Genomic DNA, 19,666 nt, shown 5'->3' on the forward strand with positions numbered 1-19,666 from the left:
GATGTGGAGGCCAGAGGACCAGACAAAGTTCGAGGTCAATCTTGACTGCATAGCAACTTTGGGGCATACCTTGGATACACAAGACTCTGCCATAGATAGATAGATAGATAGATAGATAGATAGATAGATAGATAGATGATAGATAGATAGATAGATAGATGATAGATAGATAGATAGATGATAGATAGATAGATAGATAGATAGATAGATGATAGATAGATAGATAGATAATCTATAGATAGGAAGAAAGAAGGAAAGAAAGAAAGAAACAAAGAAACAAAGAAAGGCTGGATATGGTGGTGCACACCTTTAATCCCAGCATTTGGGAGGCAGAGGCAGTTGTGAGTTTAAGGCCAGCCTGGTCTACATAGGGAAGTTCTAGGATAGTCATGGCTACATAGGGAGACCTTGATCCCCAAAACCTCAAAAAGAAAAAATGTTGGAACATGTTAAGTCTCTGGCTCTATTAGCAATATTCTCACCTGTAGGCCAAACCGGTAATAGTCTTCAATTATCAAGACAAAAACCAGTTCAGGAAGGTAGTAAACACTGAGATTTCAACAGTAGCGCGGTCCGGTTTGGTGCCAATCTGACGTCAGTCTTAATACTCACCGTTTGTTTGCTGCTCTCCATGTCTCTATCGCAGCAAGACTTGGCCCTCCTTCAGATGTCTCCTCAAGGCACAGCTTCCTGCGAATTGCAGTTGGTCATTAGTTATTTCGTTATTCCTTCTATCTTTTTTTTTTTGTTTGTTTGTTTTTGTTTTTTTTTTTTTTTTTTTGTTTTTTTTTTTTTTTTTTTTTTTGGTTTTTCGAGACAGGGTTTCTCTGTATAGCCTTGGCTGTCCTGGAACTCACTCTGTAGACCAGGCTGGCCTCGAACTCAGAAATCCGCCTGCCTCTGCCTCCCAAGTGCTGGGATTAAAGGCGTGCGCCACCACCGCCCGGCTATTCCTTCTATCTAATTTAAGTTTCCTGAAAGAAGAGCCTGCGAGTTACCCCCTGGACAAATGGGCACTATGATACCAGAGATAAGTTTTCATACATTCTAATGATGTGTTAGAATAACTCAATTCTGGGATCCTTGTTCAACTGCTCGATGGAGGTGGGGGAGGCTAACAAGTGAAGGGTCTTGGGTGGAGGAAAGAAAAAAACCCTCTAGATTTTGAGTCATTACATGTCACCAACTAGCAGTTTCTTCATCTGCAAAATGGATAGGAAGTGAGTTAGGTGATCTTGCTGGCACCAATTCTGCGATTTTCTTTTTTAAAGATTAATGCTACTTTTTATGTATATGAGAGTCTGGCCTGCATGTATGTATGTATGTATGTATGTATGTATGTATGTATGTTTGCTGTATGCATATTCAGTGCCCAGGGAGGTCACAAGAAAGTGCAAAGGTGTCAGGTTTAGAACTGGAGTTATGACGGATGGTCATGAGCCACCATGTGGTGCTGGGAACTGAACCCAGGTCCTCTGCAAGAGCAGCAAGTGCTCTTAACCACTGAACCATCTCTCTACCTTCACAGATTCTGTAATCTAATACAGCTTATTTCGTCATGTAAGAGTTACAGCATTTGAAGAGCTTCGATTGAAGCCCTCAGCATACTTAGAGATGTGGCTGTGCTGTGGTTCGACCGATAGTCTATGGTGAGCATCTCTCCCTGGAGAAGCCCATACTCACTCTTAGGTGCATCTTTTTTGTTTTTTTTTCCTCTTAACCCCACTGCTTAAAAGTTATACTGAAATCTTTTAAAAACCAAGCAAACCCAGCTCTGCTTCAATAGCCTCTTGTCTTGTCTAGATGCTTCTGTAATATAGAATACTCCCATAGCATTCTGTCATGTGGCTGTTACGTTATTTATCCATTCACGTTTTGTTGGTGAACATTTGCGTTGCTGCCAGTTTTCAATGATTGCAAATACATTTAACTGTGAACAACAACAGGTTTAAAGTATTTAAAATGGCCAGAGTCCTGCTACTTCAGTCCTGCCACTGAGGATGAGTTCAAGGTCAGCCTGGTCTACATAGAGTTTCAGGCCGGCCAGGACTACACAGTGAGACTCTACTCAAAATGATGACAAAACAGAACACTGGAAAGCACGTGCCTCTTTTTACCCTCACCTTTGTTCAGAACATTTTAGTTGAGAGGCAACAGTCAGAAATCATGACTCTGCTTAGCCAGGGGTCTGCTTTCTCCACCCTCCTCCTCCTGACAGGGACAGGTGGCCTTGAAGGCCAGCTGAGACGAAGTAAGTGAAAATACTAGCTTGGCTGGAGACTTTGGCACACTGTCTCACCCTCTCCATACCCACCCCCTCCTTTGCTGAGCTGGTGTGTATGGCTGGTTATACAACCTGTCTGGCGTCAGCTTCCCAGGTGCTGTGACTGAGGGCATATGCTGCCACAGTCCGAGAGGAAGATCTCTTTGCCTTTTCTCATCTTTTGATCTCTTCCTCATCTTTCTCCTGAGAACTCCCTCTTATCTTCTGTGTCACTCTCATTTTGGAAAAGAAAAACAAGCACAGAAGAGCCCCACAGTGCCTTTTCACTTCAAATAAATATGTTTTTCTTTAAAATCGAGCTTCTGGGACTGGCAAGATGGTTCAGTGGGTACTGTAGTTCTAGGTACTCTGAAGGCTAATAATGCAAGAGGATCTACAGTTCTCATCCAGCTTGGGTTACAAGAGGGGGAGGGGTTTCAAGGTCACAGAGAGCCCCTGCCTCAAAAAAGAAACAAAGGGGGGGTGGGGTGGGGAATGTAGCTCAGGAGTGTAGCTCCTAAATGCTCGCTGCTAAGCCTGACAACCTGAATTCGATCCCTTAAACCCATAGTGAAGGAACCAAATCCTGCAAATTAAAGGGAGAAAATACACACACACACACACACACACACACACACACACACACACACACACACACACACGTGTATGTGTGTTCGGGGGTAGAGATATAGTTGAGCAGAGGAACACTAACCTAGCATGTGGTCAATCCCCAGTACTTCATGAAAAAAAATGTTAAAGCGACTAACTCACAGAATAGCTCGTCATGCTTATGTATTAAACTGGGAGAAACGGCGACCATTTTACCCAGGGCAGTTAGCCTTTCATTTTTCTCAAACACTTAGGGAGTAAGTCACTTACTTACTGAATTACCCACAAATTTGCTAAGAAAAAGCCAATTTCCCTCTGGCTTAAGACCCTAGCAGACGTCTGTCTTTCATGGCTAACACAGTTCCTTCCTCTCTGCGGTCCAGTTCCCTCTGTCTAGAGTTACTTGAGGCTCACGCTCTGTGAAGTTACTCTCAGAAAGGTCTTCTCAGACCTCTCCCTACCCCGCACTTGGCGGCAAACACACAGTTCTGTCCTGATTCCTTCATCCGTTTACATTTCCCTTGAGAAGATTTACACACCCGATAGCACAGGCCTGTAGTTCTAGGTACTCTGGAGGCCAGTGCAAGAGAATCTACAGTTCCAGTCCTGGTTTACAAGAAGGAGTTCACGGCCACAGAGAGCCCCTGTATTAAAAAGTAACAAGGAAGGGGATGTAGTTCAGTGGTGTAGCTCGACTAAGTCGGTAGTTTCCATCTTCACTTACAAAGACTTCTCCGGCTATGGGCTATGATCTATGCTCTACTCATTTGTCTAGGATATGAGGTCCAGGAGGGCGGGGCTTTTGGCCATGTGCTCGGCCGCGGGCCCTGGGACCCAGTAGGTGCTCAGTGAACACCAACAGGGGCGACTCCGAACACCCTCCACCCTCTACCCTCCACCCACCTCGACTTCCCTCCTCTCACCCACCATCCCCGCAGCTGCCCGGTGCCGAGCTCCGCCCAACCGCCCGCTTCGCAGCCCCGCTCTGCTCCGGGCGCCGCGCCAGAGTGACAGCACCGCCACCGCCACCGCCGCCTCCGCCGCCACCGTCGCAACCGTTAGCCCCGCGCCGTCGCCAGCTCGCTTTCCGTTCCGAAGGGTCCGTTGACGGAGGAAAACGTGCTTGGCGCCCGCTTGCTCGCTGCGCCCACCCTGCACGCTCCACTTACTGCGGAGGCAAGGGTCCCCTCCAGGGCGGCCTGCTCCTTACCTGGCCACCAACGGATCAGCCGCACTCTGGGGTCCCCGAACGTGTCAGCGCCCCGAGGCTTCACGTCCTGGGCCCCGCCATCCTCCGCGCCTCCCTTAAGAGGGTATTGACATTGCTGCATTAAGAGATACGGATGCCCCTCGCGCCTCTACGCCCCTAGGACGGGGCACAGAGGGCTCCGTGGAAGGAGCTGGGGAGCCCCTTCACAGCCCATGTGCTCCCCTTCCTCTCTGAAAGGACTCCGGTGCGGGTTTGGCGCTTCGGTATCATAAAGGTCTGCTACCCCGTTGCTGTGTGGGGCTGGTACTCAAGCAGACAACACCGCTAGGTTTGGGAGGCGGAAGACCAGGCTTGCAAGGACTGCCGGCCAAGTCGGCTGGCGAGATAACGTGGCTTTTGAGCAGCGTGAGGAGGAGCTGGGCTTGACAGGGTTTTTATGCAGATCAGAATTGCACCTCTCAAAGAGGGTACTGCAGTGAACAAACATGAGTGTGCAAAGGTGTGCAACTGAGTAAATCGCTAGGGAACTTCAAATTAAAGCTTTCTATGTCAGTAGGCACTCACCGGAAGGCCGAGACAAGGGACAAGGGAGAAGGGAGGGGAAAGAAAGGAATGCCAAGCCAAGCAGCAGAGAAGAATAGGACTGTCATACATTTATTGGTTTTTCAAGACAGTTTTTCTGTATAGCCCTGGCTGTCCTGGAACTCACTCTGTAGACCAGGCTGGCCTTGAACTCAGAAATCCGCCTGCCTCTGCCTCCCAAGTGCTGGGATTAAAGGCGTGCACCACCACTACCCGGCGATTTTTTTTTTTTTTTTAAAGATGGGGTCTTTATATAGCCCAGAGTGGCCCCAAACTCGCTGTGTAGTGAGCCTGCCTTTAAATTCCTGATCATCCTATAGGGTAAAAGGACCAAAGAAAAAACCACCCTGACCCTGAATTGAACCCAGGCCCAAGCAAGGGCCAAGGAAAAGAAACCCATCAATCTCCGAACAGGAAAACTCACCAATTCCAAGCTCAGGAATTGAAATCTCACCAGTCTCCACCCTAGAAAGCTCCGCCCCCACCCCACCCCCCACTCCCATAATCCCTATATAAACCTTGCTTTCTGCTCATTTCCCTGTAGCTTCACTCTGGAGCAGAGGTGTAAATCTCTTGTGTGAAGTTTGTTGTGCAGTGTAACTTTGTGGTATTCCTTGGCTTCCAATTGCCAGGGTACCTTTCAGAGCAAAATATAACACTTTTTGCTGGGGAAAACTTCCCCCTGCCAGAGCAGAGGTATAACACTTCTTTTGGGGAAACGTTTCCCCCAGCACAGGAGCAGATCTGTGACACTTCTGTAGGAGAAGCTGCAACCCTTCCTGAATAGCAGGGTTCAAGTATGGTCCACCACACTTAATTTTGGTTTTGCCTTTAAAAAAAAAAATTATTCTCTCTCCCCCCGCCCCTCTGTCTGTCTGTCTCTGTCTCCCCTCCTTCCCCCCTGCTCCTCCTCCCCATTCTCTGGAAGAGCATCGAGAGCTTTGAACAGCTGAGCCATTTCTCCAGCCCCGGTTTTGGCTTTTTTTTTTTTTTTTTTTTTTTTTTTTTTTTTTTGGACTGGGTCTCACTCTGTACCACAGACTAGCTTTGAACTAATGCTGGCCTCAGACTCAGAACCACCACATGTAGTTCGTACATTGTTAATGGCTATGTAGATGGATAAATGGGACTCCCCACAACCCCCTCCCTGGAAATGTTTGGAAAACTGGCAATATTTATCAAAACAACATAGGTCTACATTTTATCACTCAGTGATTCTGTCTCATGTATATTCAACAGAGATAAATTCAAGAAATAGGTGTTATAAGGTCCTTGGCTTTTTTGTTTTGTTTTTGGAAGTAGGGTTTCTCTGTGTATCCTTAGACCAGGCTGGCCTCAAACTCAGAGATCCGCCTGCCTCTACCTCCCTTGTGCTGGGATTAAAGTCGTGTGCCACCACTGCCTGGCTCTTGACTCTTCTCTATTACCACATTTATGAGGAGGTATGTGTGAAGGCCGGAAGACATCTTGTGGGAGTTGGTTTCCTCCTCTCACCATGTGGGTTGAGGGTACTGAACTGGGTCAGGCAGGGCAGAAGGTGCCTTTTCCTGCTGAGCCATCTCACAGCCTTGGTTCTTGAAAGAACTGAGTTAAGAGACACAGTTCAAGGAGAAGTTAACCTAGCAAAGCAAGCAGGCGCGCCAATGAGAGATGAGGGGGGCTGCCACTAAGAACCGATGAAGAGACTGGAGAACTGGTGGCATCATGGTGGATACTGCATCATGGCTTCTTTTATGGAGGAAGGCCTGGAAGGAGAAGAGAGGGGAAACTGTGGTAGGGACGTAGAGTAAATGAGTTTTAAAAATTTCTATGAATATGACATAAGTGGCATGTTCACCAGGCTAAGGTATCAATCACCCTTTGGGGTACTTCCCTCACAGTCCCCTAAGAAAGGCCACAAAGCAGGGGGAGTCAAAACTTCAGTATAAACAGCAGTATGAGGCTGAGGTCTGGGAGGATAGTACACACGTGTTTGAACGCGCTCTGGGATCTTAGTCTTTGGTATGGCAGGAACAGCCCATCTGCAGCCTGAGAATTAACCACAGAGGGCATTGTGATCATCAGGAACCCGGCTTCCAAGGTACTGCCGTGGCTTTCTTGCTTACCTTATATCTAACCTCTTTTTGAGACTTCAAGGTCCACCCATGACTGATCCTACGGTGCTTTGTCAGTTGAGACATTCTGTTGTCATCATTATTAATAGTTTTTCAAGATGGGGTTTCTCTGTAACAAGCCCTGGCTGTCCTAGAATTCACTTTGTAGACCAGGCTGGCCTCTAATAGAGATCCACCTGCCTCTGCCTCCCAAGTGCTGGGATCAAAGGCATGTGCCACCATGCCTTTTGTTTTTTTTCCCCTTCCCTTCTCCCTCTTGCTCCAGCCTGTTTGCTCTGGCCTGCTCCCTCTGGCCTGCTCCCTCCGGCCCAGCCCCCTCGCTCCAGCCCAAAGGTTTTTATTATATGTAAGTACACTGTAGCTGTCTTCACACACCCCATAAGAAGGCATCAGATCTCATTACGAATAGTTGTGAGCCACCATGTGGTTGCTGGAATTTGAACTCATGACCTCTGGAAGAACAATCAGTGCTCTTAAACCGCTGAGCCATCTCACCAGCCCTGCCTTTGTTATTTTTTAAAAATTGAACCTTTATCATGAAAACTGGGGCTAGCTAGCATTTTGAAGTTTATGCTTTAAGGTTATTTTTAATTATGTGTATGAGTGTCTAAGTGGGTATGGTTATCTTCAATGGAGAGAGGTGTCATCAGATCATCCTGGAGCTGGACCCAAAGTCAGTGGTGAGCTGACATTCCTGGGTGTTGGAGCTACATTCCAATCCCCTGGAAGAGCAGGATGTACTCTGTTGAGGGTACTGTGCACTGTGTGTTCAGATTCTGATTTCCATGCCCAGTCAGATGGGCGATGGTGTGGTCAAGCATCTCCAATCTCAATGTTATGTAAAAATTGTTTTCCACTCCCCCCATTGGTTAATAAACAGATGATCAGCCAATTAGCTGGGCAGAGTAGAATAAGGTGTGATTTCCGATTCCAGTTGGGTGGGTGGGTGGGCATCCCAGGGAGACTAGAGAGAGTAGAATAGAGGAGGAGAGACCATGTGAGTGGACCAGAAAGACTCACCATGAAGTCTCAGTGAGAGAGCAGCCATAAAGACACACATAGACTAGATCGAGTCAAGGCAAGACCAGAAGGTAAGTAATAGTATTTGGCTGGGTAGTGGCAGCCTACTTGGGTTAGAATAGCTCAGATTCTGCCCAGGTTAAGGCTTGCAGCTTGTTAATAAAAACACCAGGTTTCTGTGTCTTTATTTGGGAGCTAACACAGGCTAGAGTGGGCATAGAAATATGCACTGCAATTATTTGGGAGCAAAGAGGGCATAAGCCAGCTTCCTCCCCTAAGAACTACACTTACAGTCTTCTTAAATGCTGAGCCATCTCTCCAGCCCTTCTGTTTCTAGACAGAGTTTCTCTGTGTAGCCCTGGCTGTCCCAAAACTCACTCTGTAGACCAGGCTGGCCTCAAACTCAGAGATCCAACTGCTTTTGCCTTCCAAGTGCTAGGATTAAAAGCATGCACCATCATTGCCCGGCCCTAATTTTTTTTAAAAAAAGATTTATATGTGTTTACTTCCCTGCATGTACATGTACCATATATATGTCTAGTGTCCAAGAAGGCCAGAAGAGAGTGTCAAGACCTTGTACTAGACTCATAGCTAGTTGCCGCCACGAACCAGTCCTCTGCAAGAGCAGCAAGTGCTCTCGACCTCCGAGTCATCTCTGCAGCCCCCTAATTATTTTTGAGGTAAGATCTCTCATATAGAAAGATGTGGCTGGCCAGGAACTCTATGTAGATCAGGCTATCCTCAAACTCAGAGATCCGCCTGCCTCTGCCTCCTAAGTGCTGAGATTAAAAGCGTGTGCCACTACATCTGGTTCCCCTAATTTTTCTTTTTTCCCTTTTTCTTTTTAAAATTACATTTATATGTGTGTGAATGCATGAGTGCACAGGTCTCATCATATGGGTATGGCAGTGGGAGACCAATTTGCAAGAGTCACTTCTTCCCCATCACATGGGTCCTGGGGATGAAACTCAGGCTGTCAGGTTCAGTGGCAAGCACCTTCACATAAGGAGTCCTCTTATTGTTTATTTTTTAATTAGTAGACAAAAGTATGAGTTTCTTTAGGATTTTTCCATTGATTTATTCACTTTACATCCCAATCCTAGCTCCCCCCCCTTCCCAGTCGTCCCTCACACAATCCCTCCCCTAAATCCCCTTCCCCTTTCCCTCTGAGAAGGGGGAGGTCCCCCTGGGTACCAACCCACCCTGGCACTTCAAGTCAGTACAGGACTTGGTACATCCTCTCCCACTGAGCAGATAAGATAACCCAGTTAAGGGAACCACAGGCAAGTAAGATCAGGGTAAGTCTCAGTTGTGAGACGCACATAAATGTCAAGCTGTACATCTGCCACCTATGTGCAGGGGACCTAGGTCCAACCCTTGTATGCTCTTTGGTTGGTGTTCAGTCTCTAGGAGCCCCGAGGCTCCAGCTTAGTTAGCTCTCTTAGTCTTCTTGTAGAGTCCCTATTCTCTCCAAACCCTTCCCCCAACTCTTCCACAAGACTTCCTAAGCTCCGTCTAATGTTTGGCTTTGGGTCCCTGCATCTGTTTTGGTCAGCCTCTGGGTGGAGTCTTTCAGAGGATGGTTATGCTAGGCTTCTGTCTGCAAGCATAACAGAGTATCATTATTAGTGTCAGGGATTGTTCCTTGCCCATGGGATGGATCTCAAGTTGGGCCAGTCATTGGTTGGTGAACCTTAGGATATTTTCAAACACACATACTGTGTTTTGCTTATGGTCTCACTCCTCATTTATCCTTCCCTGGGCCACCTTCCACTCTCTTTGGTCTCCTTCCTGCCGGTCCCTTGTGCTTCAAAAGTGTTTTAGGGGAATTGGAGAGATGGTTCAGGTCTGATTCTCAAACACCCACATTGTGTGACTCTAACCTGTGTTTAACTCTAGCTCCAGAAGGTTTTGATAGCTTTAATATACTCTGGCCGCCATAGGCGTCTGTACTCGTGTATACTTTGGTAAAGACAGGCAGATCTCTACGAGTTCAAGGCCAGCCTGGTCTATATAGCAAGTCCTAGGTCAGCCAGGGCTGCATAGTGAGACCCTGCTTCAAAATAAATAATAAAAAGTTTTTTATTTATTTATTTATTTATTTATTTATTTATCAAGGTGAGAAAAGGCTGAATCATTAGTCAGGTTTCTCTTAATTTTAGTTCAATGAACACTCATTTTAGAATCACTACTGTAAGACACTAGTAAATGCTAAGGATACATTGAGAGATATCTCTCTGACTTTGTGGAATGCACAGATTAGGAGGTGATCTAAACATAAGGGTCATTGCTTGGGAGCAGTCTGATACGGCTAATTAAAAGAAATATTTTTATGTGTACATGTGGGTTCCTGAGTGTACTTTTGCATGAGAAACCCGAGGACATCAGAAGAGCCCCCTGGAACCGGTGTTACAGGAGACTGTGAATGGCTTCATGGGTGCTGAGAACCAAATCAGGGTCTCCTTCAAGAGCAGCGAGTGCTCTTCCCCTTCAAACCAGCTCTCCAGCACACAGTAGGGCAAACGGTTAAGGAAGTTCAGAATACTTTATCTGAAAGGAAGTTGGGGAAACACAGATGACGACTGTTGTGGCATTTCTGAGACAGAAGAAACCTACAGGCCAGCTGTGGTGGCCACGCCTATGATTCTAGCCCTTTTGAGGAAGAGGCAGGAAGTCAGGAGTTCTAGGTCATTCTTGCCTCTACGTCCCAAGAACTAGCTGTGTGACATCATTCTGCTCTCTCTTATGGTTCTTGTAGGCAGGAAGTAGGGTGATGTACTATCTCAATTTTTATAGAACTAAGGAGTGGCTCTTCATTGCCAAGTACACATGAGAGGTCAAATCTTTTAAATTCAGACTCCATTTTAGAGAACCTCATCTAAGTTTGAACTCAGGTAAACTAACAGGCCAGCTTTTTCATAACATTGTGCCTTCCATTTTTCAGGAAAGTAGCTTGAGGGGCAATCTTGCTTCAAATTGTAATGGCCTCTGGCTAGTAAGGAAAACCAAAACCCAAACCAGTAGAGACTAGATCGGTACAGTGCTTGCCTAACATGCTCGAAATCTTGTGTTTCATCCCCAGCACTTTATAAAGGAGAGGCACTGTGGTACAGGCCTGTAATTGAAGGGGGGGTGGGGGGAAGGTGGCACCTTGAAACACAGCCTCCCTTATACAAGGAAATCAGAGCCATGGGCTATGATGATACTGTTTCCACGAAAACAAATATTTTGTTTTTCCCCGGAAGACTTGGGAAGAGACCCATTTCTGAAGTTATGGCTGAATTAACCCAAGTAGTTAAGTGAGAATTTAAAAAGAGGGAGAGGGAGGGTTCATAAGATATGTAAAGCCACCTTTAAAAATAATACCCCCCCCCACACACACTTTGTCTTCTCACTTCAGCAGGGGGTCACCCCCTGTGTATTCACTGCCTGTCCCTGGACACAAGTGAGTCAAGTGCTAGCTGAGAAGTAGTAGGGAGGCAGAGGCAGGCGGATTTCTGAGTTTGAGGCCAGCCTGGTCTACAGGGTGAGTTCCAGGACAGCCAGAGATACACAGAGAAACCCTGTCTCGAGAAAAAAAAAAAAAGCAAAACAAACAAACAAACAAACAAAACCAAAGAGAGTCAAGTGCCTTCCTATGCAGAAAAGTTTCAGTGTAACGCTTTTTTCAGACTTTTTTTTTTTTTTTTGTCTAACTGCGCTGTCCTGGATCTCGCTGTGTTAGAGCTGGCTAGTCTCAAATTCAGAGACTAACCTGCCGGTGTCCCAAACTCCAGGGTTAAAGGAGTGAGTCCCCAAGCTAGGATATTTTCAGTTCTTTTCACTTTCATCCACCCCACCCCCCAAGCGTCAAATTTAATCCAGGCTTGCTTCTAACTCTCTACGTAGTTTAGGATGACTTTGAACTTCTGAACATCCTGCTTTCACTTCTTTAAATGCTGGGGCCACAGGGGGGCGCTACCACATCTAGTTTTGTCTTCATGAAGACAATCTCCAGCTCCACTCCATTTCCGTTCTCTACATGGAGATAAACCCTATGCTTTTCTTTTTTTCCATCTCATTCATCCTCGTTGGTACCGTAACTAAAAGGGAAGCCTGGGTTCATAAGTTAAGTGGTGACTATTGGGTATATTCCAGGAAGCCAGTGTACGCGCTCCCGCCTCAGGAGTAAGTAAACAGGAAACTATCGATCCCAGGCAGGAAATGACCTTTGTGAGGGCAAAGTAGATGAGCCGGTTTCCCTCGCTTTCCCTGAGTTCCCTTCCTAACTCATTTCCGGGTGTCAACCCATTTGGTCCTCCTCTACAAAAACAGCGTCGGCTGGCTCTTCACGGTCCACCCTAGAATTCCTCCCTGAGAGACCGACCAATAGGCCCCGTACCTTTACGGACATTTTTATGCCGTTTTACATCACGGCAAACCTCCACCAATCAGTAACTGGGGGAGGAGGTACCAAAATAACCTTCACTTCCTCCCCAAATGGCCACCCTTCACCGCGTCATACTTTGATGGACTACCCAGGTGGCCAATCCTCGAGCACCCCAGGGCCCAGCCCATCCTGAACTCCACCAATCAGGAAAAAGGAAAGGCAAGGTGTACCCCCGCCCACGTCCCCCCTTTTTTGGAAATGCCTTGACGTTGGGCGTCCGGTCACCAGGGAAGTTACAACTTTGTACGGTCCCTGTTGCCAGCCTCAGGGTCTATCTCCGATCCGCTTTAGTCCCCCGGCACCCACCCGATGGCCCTGCGGTCCCCGTCCTAGCCTCCTCTGCAGTGGCACGCGGGCCTATCTCCGCGCTGGACCTGCGCTCTCAGCCCGGGACGCTCGCCGACAGCCGGGGGCGCGGATCTTTCCACTCGTCGCAACTCTCCTCCGCGTTCCGGGCCGGGCTGACACCGGGGTGGGCGGAGCCAAGAGCTTGCTCCGAGCGGGGAGAGGCTGGCGCCTCTTAAGGTGGAACAGACCCAGGCTGGGCCTCCCTGGCTGTGCGATTCCCGCCTCCAACCTCGCTGCATACGCTCGCTCCCGTCTCGGTTCTCCACATAGTTTAGAAAGTAACCAGGATGTAAAACGAATGCATAAACCGAAAAAGAAAAAAAAAAGTCATGTCAAGAAGATGTAAACTACTCAGAGGACTTTTATGATTGAATGACTCATTTTTGCCTGATGAACATATACATGAATCATTTGTATGTTGGTTTAGTGACAACCCCCCAGCCTCCGTGGACGACAAATTATACTAAGGGAAGCAGAAACCTGGAGTCTGGTGGCTGTAGGCTACCCCTTGTAGTTTGCCAAGGGTTCCTAGAGGGAGCTAAAGAACAGAAGTGCTGCTATCTCAGGGCCTTTGTAAAATGGATGAAAATCTGTTGCTTTCTGGACTTGGTTGACCCAGAATTGTTCCTGTCTAAAGGAAATGCAGGGACAAAAAAACGGAGCAGAGACTGAAGAAAGGCTATCCAATGACCGGCCCAACTTGGGATCCATCCCATGCGCAGGCACCAAAAACGGGATACTATTACTGATGCCATGTTGTGCTTGCAGACAGGAGCCTAGCATGGCTATCTTCTGAAAGGTTCTACCAGCAGCTGACTGAGACAGATGCAGATACTTACAGCCAACCATTGGACTGAGGTTGGGACCCCCTATGGAAGAGTAAGAGAAAATATTGAAGGAGCTGAAGGGGATGGCAACTCCATAGGAAGACCAATAGTATTAACTACCGGGGACTCCTGGGAGCTCCTAGACTAAGTCACCAACCAAAGATCATATATGGGCTGGTCCATGGCCTGGCACATATGTAACACAGGACTGACTGCCTTGTCTGGGCACAGTGGGAGAGGATGCACCTAATCCTGTAGAGACTTGATGTCTCCAGGAAGGGGGATGCTGGGGTGTGTGTGTGAGAGGCAAAGGGGAGGGAGATGAGGTGAAGAACTCTGGGAAGAGCGACCAGGAAGGGGTGCACCATATGGAATGTGAATAAAATAATTTAATAACAATAATAAAAAAGGATGTCGTGTAAATGAAAGGTGCAGATGCTAAACAATATATACACAAAACATGATCACAAACACCTTATCTTTTTATTTTTTAAAGCTCAAAACACAAAAGTAGAGAGAATCATAATGACATCTTGCTTTTTTTTTTTTTTTTTTTGGTTTTTTTCGAGACAGGGTTTCTCTGTGTAGCCCTGGCTGTCCTGAAACTCACTCTGTAGACCAGGCTGGCCTTGAACTGACATTTGTGTGCTTCTGCCTCCTGAGTGATGGAATTAAAGGCATACACCACAACCTGACTCACTGTTTCTTTTTTCTTTTCCTTTTTCCATCCCATTCCTCCTCTCCCCTCCCCCCCCCCCCCCCCCCGTCTCCAAGGGGGCGTTCCCACCCCACCCCCATTGTTTATTTTTGCCTATTTTAAATTACGTGTATGTGTATGGATTTGTGCATGTGAGTGTAGGTGTCAGATTCTCTGGTTGTCCAGGCTAGTCTCCAATTTACTACCTACATCGTTGAGAATAATCTTGCCTCTTGCCTGTACCTCCTGAGTACTGGGGTTACTGGGGTTACAAGTATGTGTTACTATGCTCGGCTCCCTTACATATCTAAAACTGTAAGCAGTCTTGATAAGAAGCAGCATTCGATGGTGCACATGTGTCTACTGACTGCATTTGGGAGGCTGAGACAGGCAGATACCTGTGGGTTTAAGGCTAGCCTCGGCTACATAGTGAGACTCAAAAGAGATTTGAATTCTTGGTATTACCAAGTCAATATTGAAACTTTACCATTTGCCACACAGTATTTTTTCCAATTGCTCTACTTCAATCAGGATTCCCCTAAAGGCTCGCTCCTGTAGTTTACGGACATATCTCTTGATCCATGGTATTTCAGTTGGCAGTTGAGTCTTTTAAACTCCTATACTCTCTAGCCAACTCCTCTACTCTAAGGACATTACACAGATGAAGTCATGCAAGCCTTCTGAAAACTATGAAATATGCATTGCTATTCCTCTCTTCCTGATGAGGAAACTGCATAGGAAAGCAGTTACAAAAGCAGTGATAAATTTAGTTATTACGTTTCAAAGCTGATGTTTGAGTATACAAACATTATTTATCATGTTCCACGGGATATATATATATATATATATATATATATATATATATATATATATAGTCTTTAGAAGTGAACATTTGATCAGGAGTTCAAAGTCATCCTCTGCTATATAATTAAGTTCAAGGCCAGTTTAGGCTACAGGAAATTTTTTTTTTTTCAAAAGGAAGAAAAAGAAAAGGCTTGTAAAAAATGTGTCTGTGTTATGTTAATTACATATGAAGACTTGCAGGGCTTAGGGAGATGGCTCTGTGGTTAGGAGGAAGTACTGCTCTTCCAGGGGACCTGGGTTTACTAACAGCATCCAAGGAGGCTCCCAACTCTCTGTAACTCCAGCTCCAGGGAGTCCATTGCTCTCTTCTGCACTCCGAGAGCACCTGTAGGCACGAGTACCAACATATAGACACATAATAAAAAACTAAAAATAAATCTTAAGAAACAATGATACATGCCTTATCATAGAGGATGAATTCTCACATTTTAATTTTTAAAAATTTATTTATTTTTATTTTATGTGCATTGGTGTTTTCCCTGCATGTATGTCTGCATGAGGTTGTTAGACCTTGGAGTTACAGATAGTTGTAAGCTTTTATGTAGGTGCTGGGAATTGAACCCTGGGCCTCTGGAAGAGCAGCCAGTGCTCTTAACCACTGAGCCATCTTTCCAGCCTCTAATTAAAACAAAACAAAACAAAACAAAACAAAAAACAAACAAACAAAAAAAAAAACAAAGAAAAGAAAAAGATTATTGTGTGTAGAGGGGCATAGGCGCCACATATGTGGAATTAGGGGATAACTTTATGGCGTCCGTTCTCTTTCCAGGGATCAAAATTCAGGTCACCAGTCTTCCATGGCAAATGCCTTTATTCTCTGAGCCATCTCAAAGGCTCCTCATTTTCTGTTTTAACCAACATCGTCTTTACCAGAAAGTAAAGGAAGGATGAATGTGAATACCTCCTCCTGTGTTAGGTCAAACCAAACCAAACCAAACCAAGCAAACAGAAAACCAAAACTAAGCCAGACTTAGTGTTATTTTTCTCTTCCTCGTCTTCATTCTTATATTCCTTTATTAAGTGGGTAAGTGTGTTGATACGCAGGCCTCAGTGTGTGTGTGGAGGTCAGAGGACAATCTGTGGGAGTTGGTCCTCTTCTTCTACCTTATAGGTTCCAGGAATCAACTCGGGTCAACAGAACTATGGGCAAGGGCCTTTACTTGTTGAGCTGTCTCACTGGCCCCCAAACTGTAAATAATTACATAAGCAAACCCCACATAAACATGAACTATAGACAACAGCAAAAACTGAAGAAAGCAAGAATGATCTCTAAATTATTTAGTGCATTTCTATTCACACACACATACACACTCATATATACACACAAATAAATATCACATATTAAAAAATTTTTAAGCTTATATAATTATACCATTTTTTCTCTTCCCTTACCACCCTTCTGAGGCTCCCATGTGCACCCCTTCCCTCATCTCTTTCAAATTTATGGCCCATATATATTATATAATCTATATATTATATAATCTATAACACATGCACACGCGCGCGCGCGCGCGCGCGCACACACACACACACACACACACACACACACACACACAAATACAACCTGCTTCAGTCTTGGGAGGCAGAGTCTGGTAAACCACCAGTGGCTGAATGATGATATATAAAAATAAAAACAACTTAGTCATTTTATCTCCAGGATTAAATATAATTACACTTTAGTTTTTAGAGAGGTTTATTTGAGCTCACATAGAAGTAAACAAAATTATTCTTTTAAATACCAAAAAATATTCTCTTATGCAGATTACTATAACTTCTTATATATTTGCCTCATTTTGAATACTAGTTTGCTTCTATAAAATGCTAGTCTGAAATGTAAATAAAGAAAATATCCATTGAAAAATGCTACAGCCAATGTCTTGTATAGATGAAACAATATTTGAGCTTTTTATTTTTGTCATATTTTTAGAAAAAGAGATTCTAATTTTTAGTTTTCCACTTTAAAAAAGGATTTTTATTTAAAATTTTAACTACATACATGTATGTGTATGGGTCTTGCACATGAGTGCCTGCTGCCCTCAGGGGTGCAGGGTCCTTCTGGAGTTATGAGCAGGTGTAAGCACTGTACATGGGTATTGGAAACCCAGCTCTGGTCCTCTGGCAGAGTGATGTGTCTCCAGACCCTAGCCTGTCCATTTTATGTTATTTCGACCTCTGGCACCTGCCCTGCAAATATCAAATATCAGAAACACCAGCAAGGGTTGAAAAGGTAAAGAAACCCTCGACACAGACCCAGAGAACTTTACCAGGGCATTCTGACTCTGAAGCCCAGACTGTGCCTAGAATTCACTGTGTAGCTTGGGCTAGCCTCAAACTTGTGGCAATCCTTCTAGCTCAGCCTCAGGTGTGCTGGGGATTCTGGGTGTGGGCATCTCTATGGCCAGCTCCTTGGATCTGACTCAGAAAGCTTCTCACTAGCTCAGTTGGTAGACAGTTTGCCTCGGTGCTGGATGTGTAGGGCTGGGGTGATGCTCTGTAGCCAGGAACACTTGCTGTTCTTGCCAAGGAGCCCAGTTCGATTCCCAGCACCCACACAATCAGGCATTTCACAACCACCTGCAACTCCAGCTCCAGGGGATCCCACACTCTCTTCTGCCCCACAAGGACATCTGTACCTCTCATAGAGATACATAATTAAAAAAAAAAAAGCTATCTTGAAAGAAAACAAAGTCACTAACAGTAGAGTTCCTGTGCACAGGCCTGTAACCCCAGCACTTGGGCAGGTGGAGACAGAAGGTCAGAAATTTAAACTTATCTATTTATTTATTTTTATTATGTTTGAGTGTTTACCGCAAATATATATATGCACCACCTGTGTGCCTATGGAGGTCACTAGAGGGTATTTCTTCCCCTGAGACTGCTACAGATGGTTATGAGCTTGCATGTTGGTGTTGGGAATCAAACTTGGGTCTTCTGGAAGAACAGGTGTTCTGAAGTTTGAGCCAATGCTTCACCCCAGGATCAGAAATTTAAAGTCATTCTTTGCTACATAGTGAGTTTGAGTCTATCCTAGGCTATAAGACCTATTTTATAACAACGACCCCCCCCCCCCTTCCCCAACTCAATACATAGTGTAGGCTGGCCTTGAACTCCTGATCTTCCTGGTTCCTCTTCCCCAGTGTTGGGGTCATAAATACTTGCCATTGTATAGGGTTTGTGCTTTTTTGGTCCTAGGGATGGAGGCCAGGGCTTCATGCTTGCAAGGCAAGCACTCTACCAATGGAACTATAACCCTAGTCTCATATTTTCCATTTTAAAAACAGGGTCTCATGATGTAGTCTAGCTGGCCTTGAACTCAAGATCCTCCTCTATAATCACAAGTGGGTGCCACCAGGCTGGAGGAAATGAATCCTTCCACATGGACACTGGAAGTGTGGGGAGGGAAGTGGCTTTGTTGGGGGGCTCACTGCCTAGCAATTTGAGAATGACTTGTTTTCCCAGTTCAAGCCAGTGATGTGCTAGAGGTTTAGAACCACTTGGGTTCAACTCCTGATGCAAAGTAACACTGCTAATTACGCAATGGTGTGAATTACATGAACTCAGACACAAACAATATCTTCAAGCTGTAGTCACACTCTAAAAGGCGTGATAGTGCTGCGTGGAATTGCCAGAAGAATCAAATGTGATAACACACGAAAAGTGTGAAGTCTTAATGCCTGGCACGTTGTATGTGTGATGTAGTGATATGTACATAGAACTTAGTAAATGGCAGCAGGATATATTTAGCCAGAAGACAAATGACATTGTTATCTAAAGGGAGTCATCAAACTGTAATCTTTTTGAGCAATTCAAATATCAAGTGAACAATTTCTTTTGCCTCATCATTTTATAATAGAACACAGTTGGAGAAAAGTAAGCCGGAGGGTGATATACCTAAGAGTTTGTACCGGCATAACATGCCTGGAGAGGTAAGAGATAGGCTACGCTGGTTATATTTCCTGTCCCGGGACGGAGATTATTCTGTAAGAAGTAGAGGGATGTGTTGAAAGACCCGTCTATCTCCCTGTGGCACTCAGGATAACATACTCTAAAGAAATGTCACTTGATTTTAGCACAAAGGTAAAAAAGAAAAAAAAATGACATTTTATAAGCATGTCAAGGGGAATGAATAATCATGCTTTGCACCCTTTGTATACTGTACCGTTTTAAAAAGCATCTCACAAATCATTTCCTTTGGTGACTGCGACATCCATATTAGTAGGCAGGCCAGAGTACCTTCTTTAGAGACTATGCTTCCAGAAACTAGGGCCTTGCACAAGTTTGCAAGCCGAAACTAACACATCTCCCGACGTTCATTTCTCTATAGCAGACTCATTTATCTTTTTATACATCCACGATCCAATCTTTCACTGACCTCCAGGATAAGAGAAAACTTTAACTTCACGCCCGGCTCCATAACCCTTTCTAAGCTGTCTGGAAGAGAAAGAGAGGAGCCATCAAATGCGTTTCTGAGAAAACTGGAATACTTGTCTTAGGCGTAGACCACAGCACAAGGAGAGGTGTGCGTGGCGGTTAGCGTGGACGCTGGCACCGCTAGTGCCCGGGACCGAGGGCCAGCGACCCGCGGGCTGCGGGGCTCCGCGCTCCTCCTTAACCCGCGCCGGGAGGCGGCGGCCGCGGCGGCGGGAGGGGGAGGGGCGCGGAGCGCGGCGCCGAGGCCGGGGAGGAGCCGGGGCCTGCAGCGG

General features: G+C 45.7%; 1 protein-coding gene across 2 annotated transcripts in view; it reads right to left on the bottom strand.

Moving 5' to 3' along the window:
- The window catches only part of LOC117715326 (solute carrier family 2, facilitated glucose transporter member 3), a 67,516-nt gene extending 63,310 nt beyond the window's left edge, over positions 1-4,206 (bottom strand). The window contains exons 1-2 of one of the 2 annotated variants that reach the window (XM_034512090.2): positions 3,800-3,943; positions 613-690 (exon numbers count right to left, since the gene is read on the bottom strand). In XM_034512090.2, the coding sequence (XP_034367981.1) occupies positions 613-633 (21 nt within the window). In that variant the 5' untranslated portion in view covers positions 634-690; positions 3,800-3,943. Of the gene's footprint in view, positions 1-612; positions 691-3,799; positions 3,944-4,082 lie in introns of those variants that run through there. The other variant, XM_076940528.1, reaches the window with a different exon arrangement.
- Between the last annotated feature and the right edge of the window lie 15,460 nt (positions 4,207-19,666).

The sequence above is a fragment of the Arvicanthis niloticus genome, chromosome 9 (genome assembly GCF_011762505.2).
Source record: "Arvicanthis niloticus isolate mArvNil1 chromosome 9, mArvNil1.pat.X, whole genome shotgun sequence".
NCBI lineage: Eukaryota > Metazoa > Chordata > Mammalia > Rodentia > Muridae > Arvicanthis > Arvicanthis niloticus.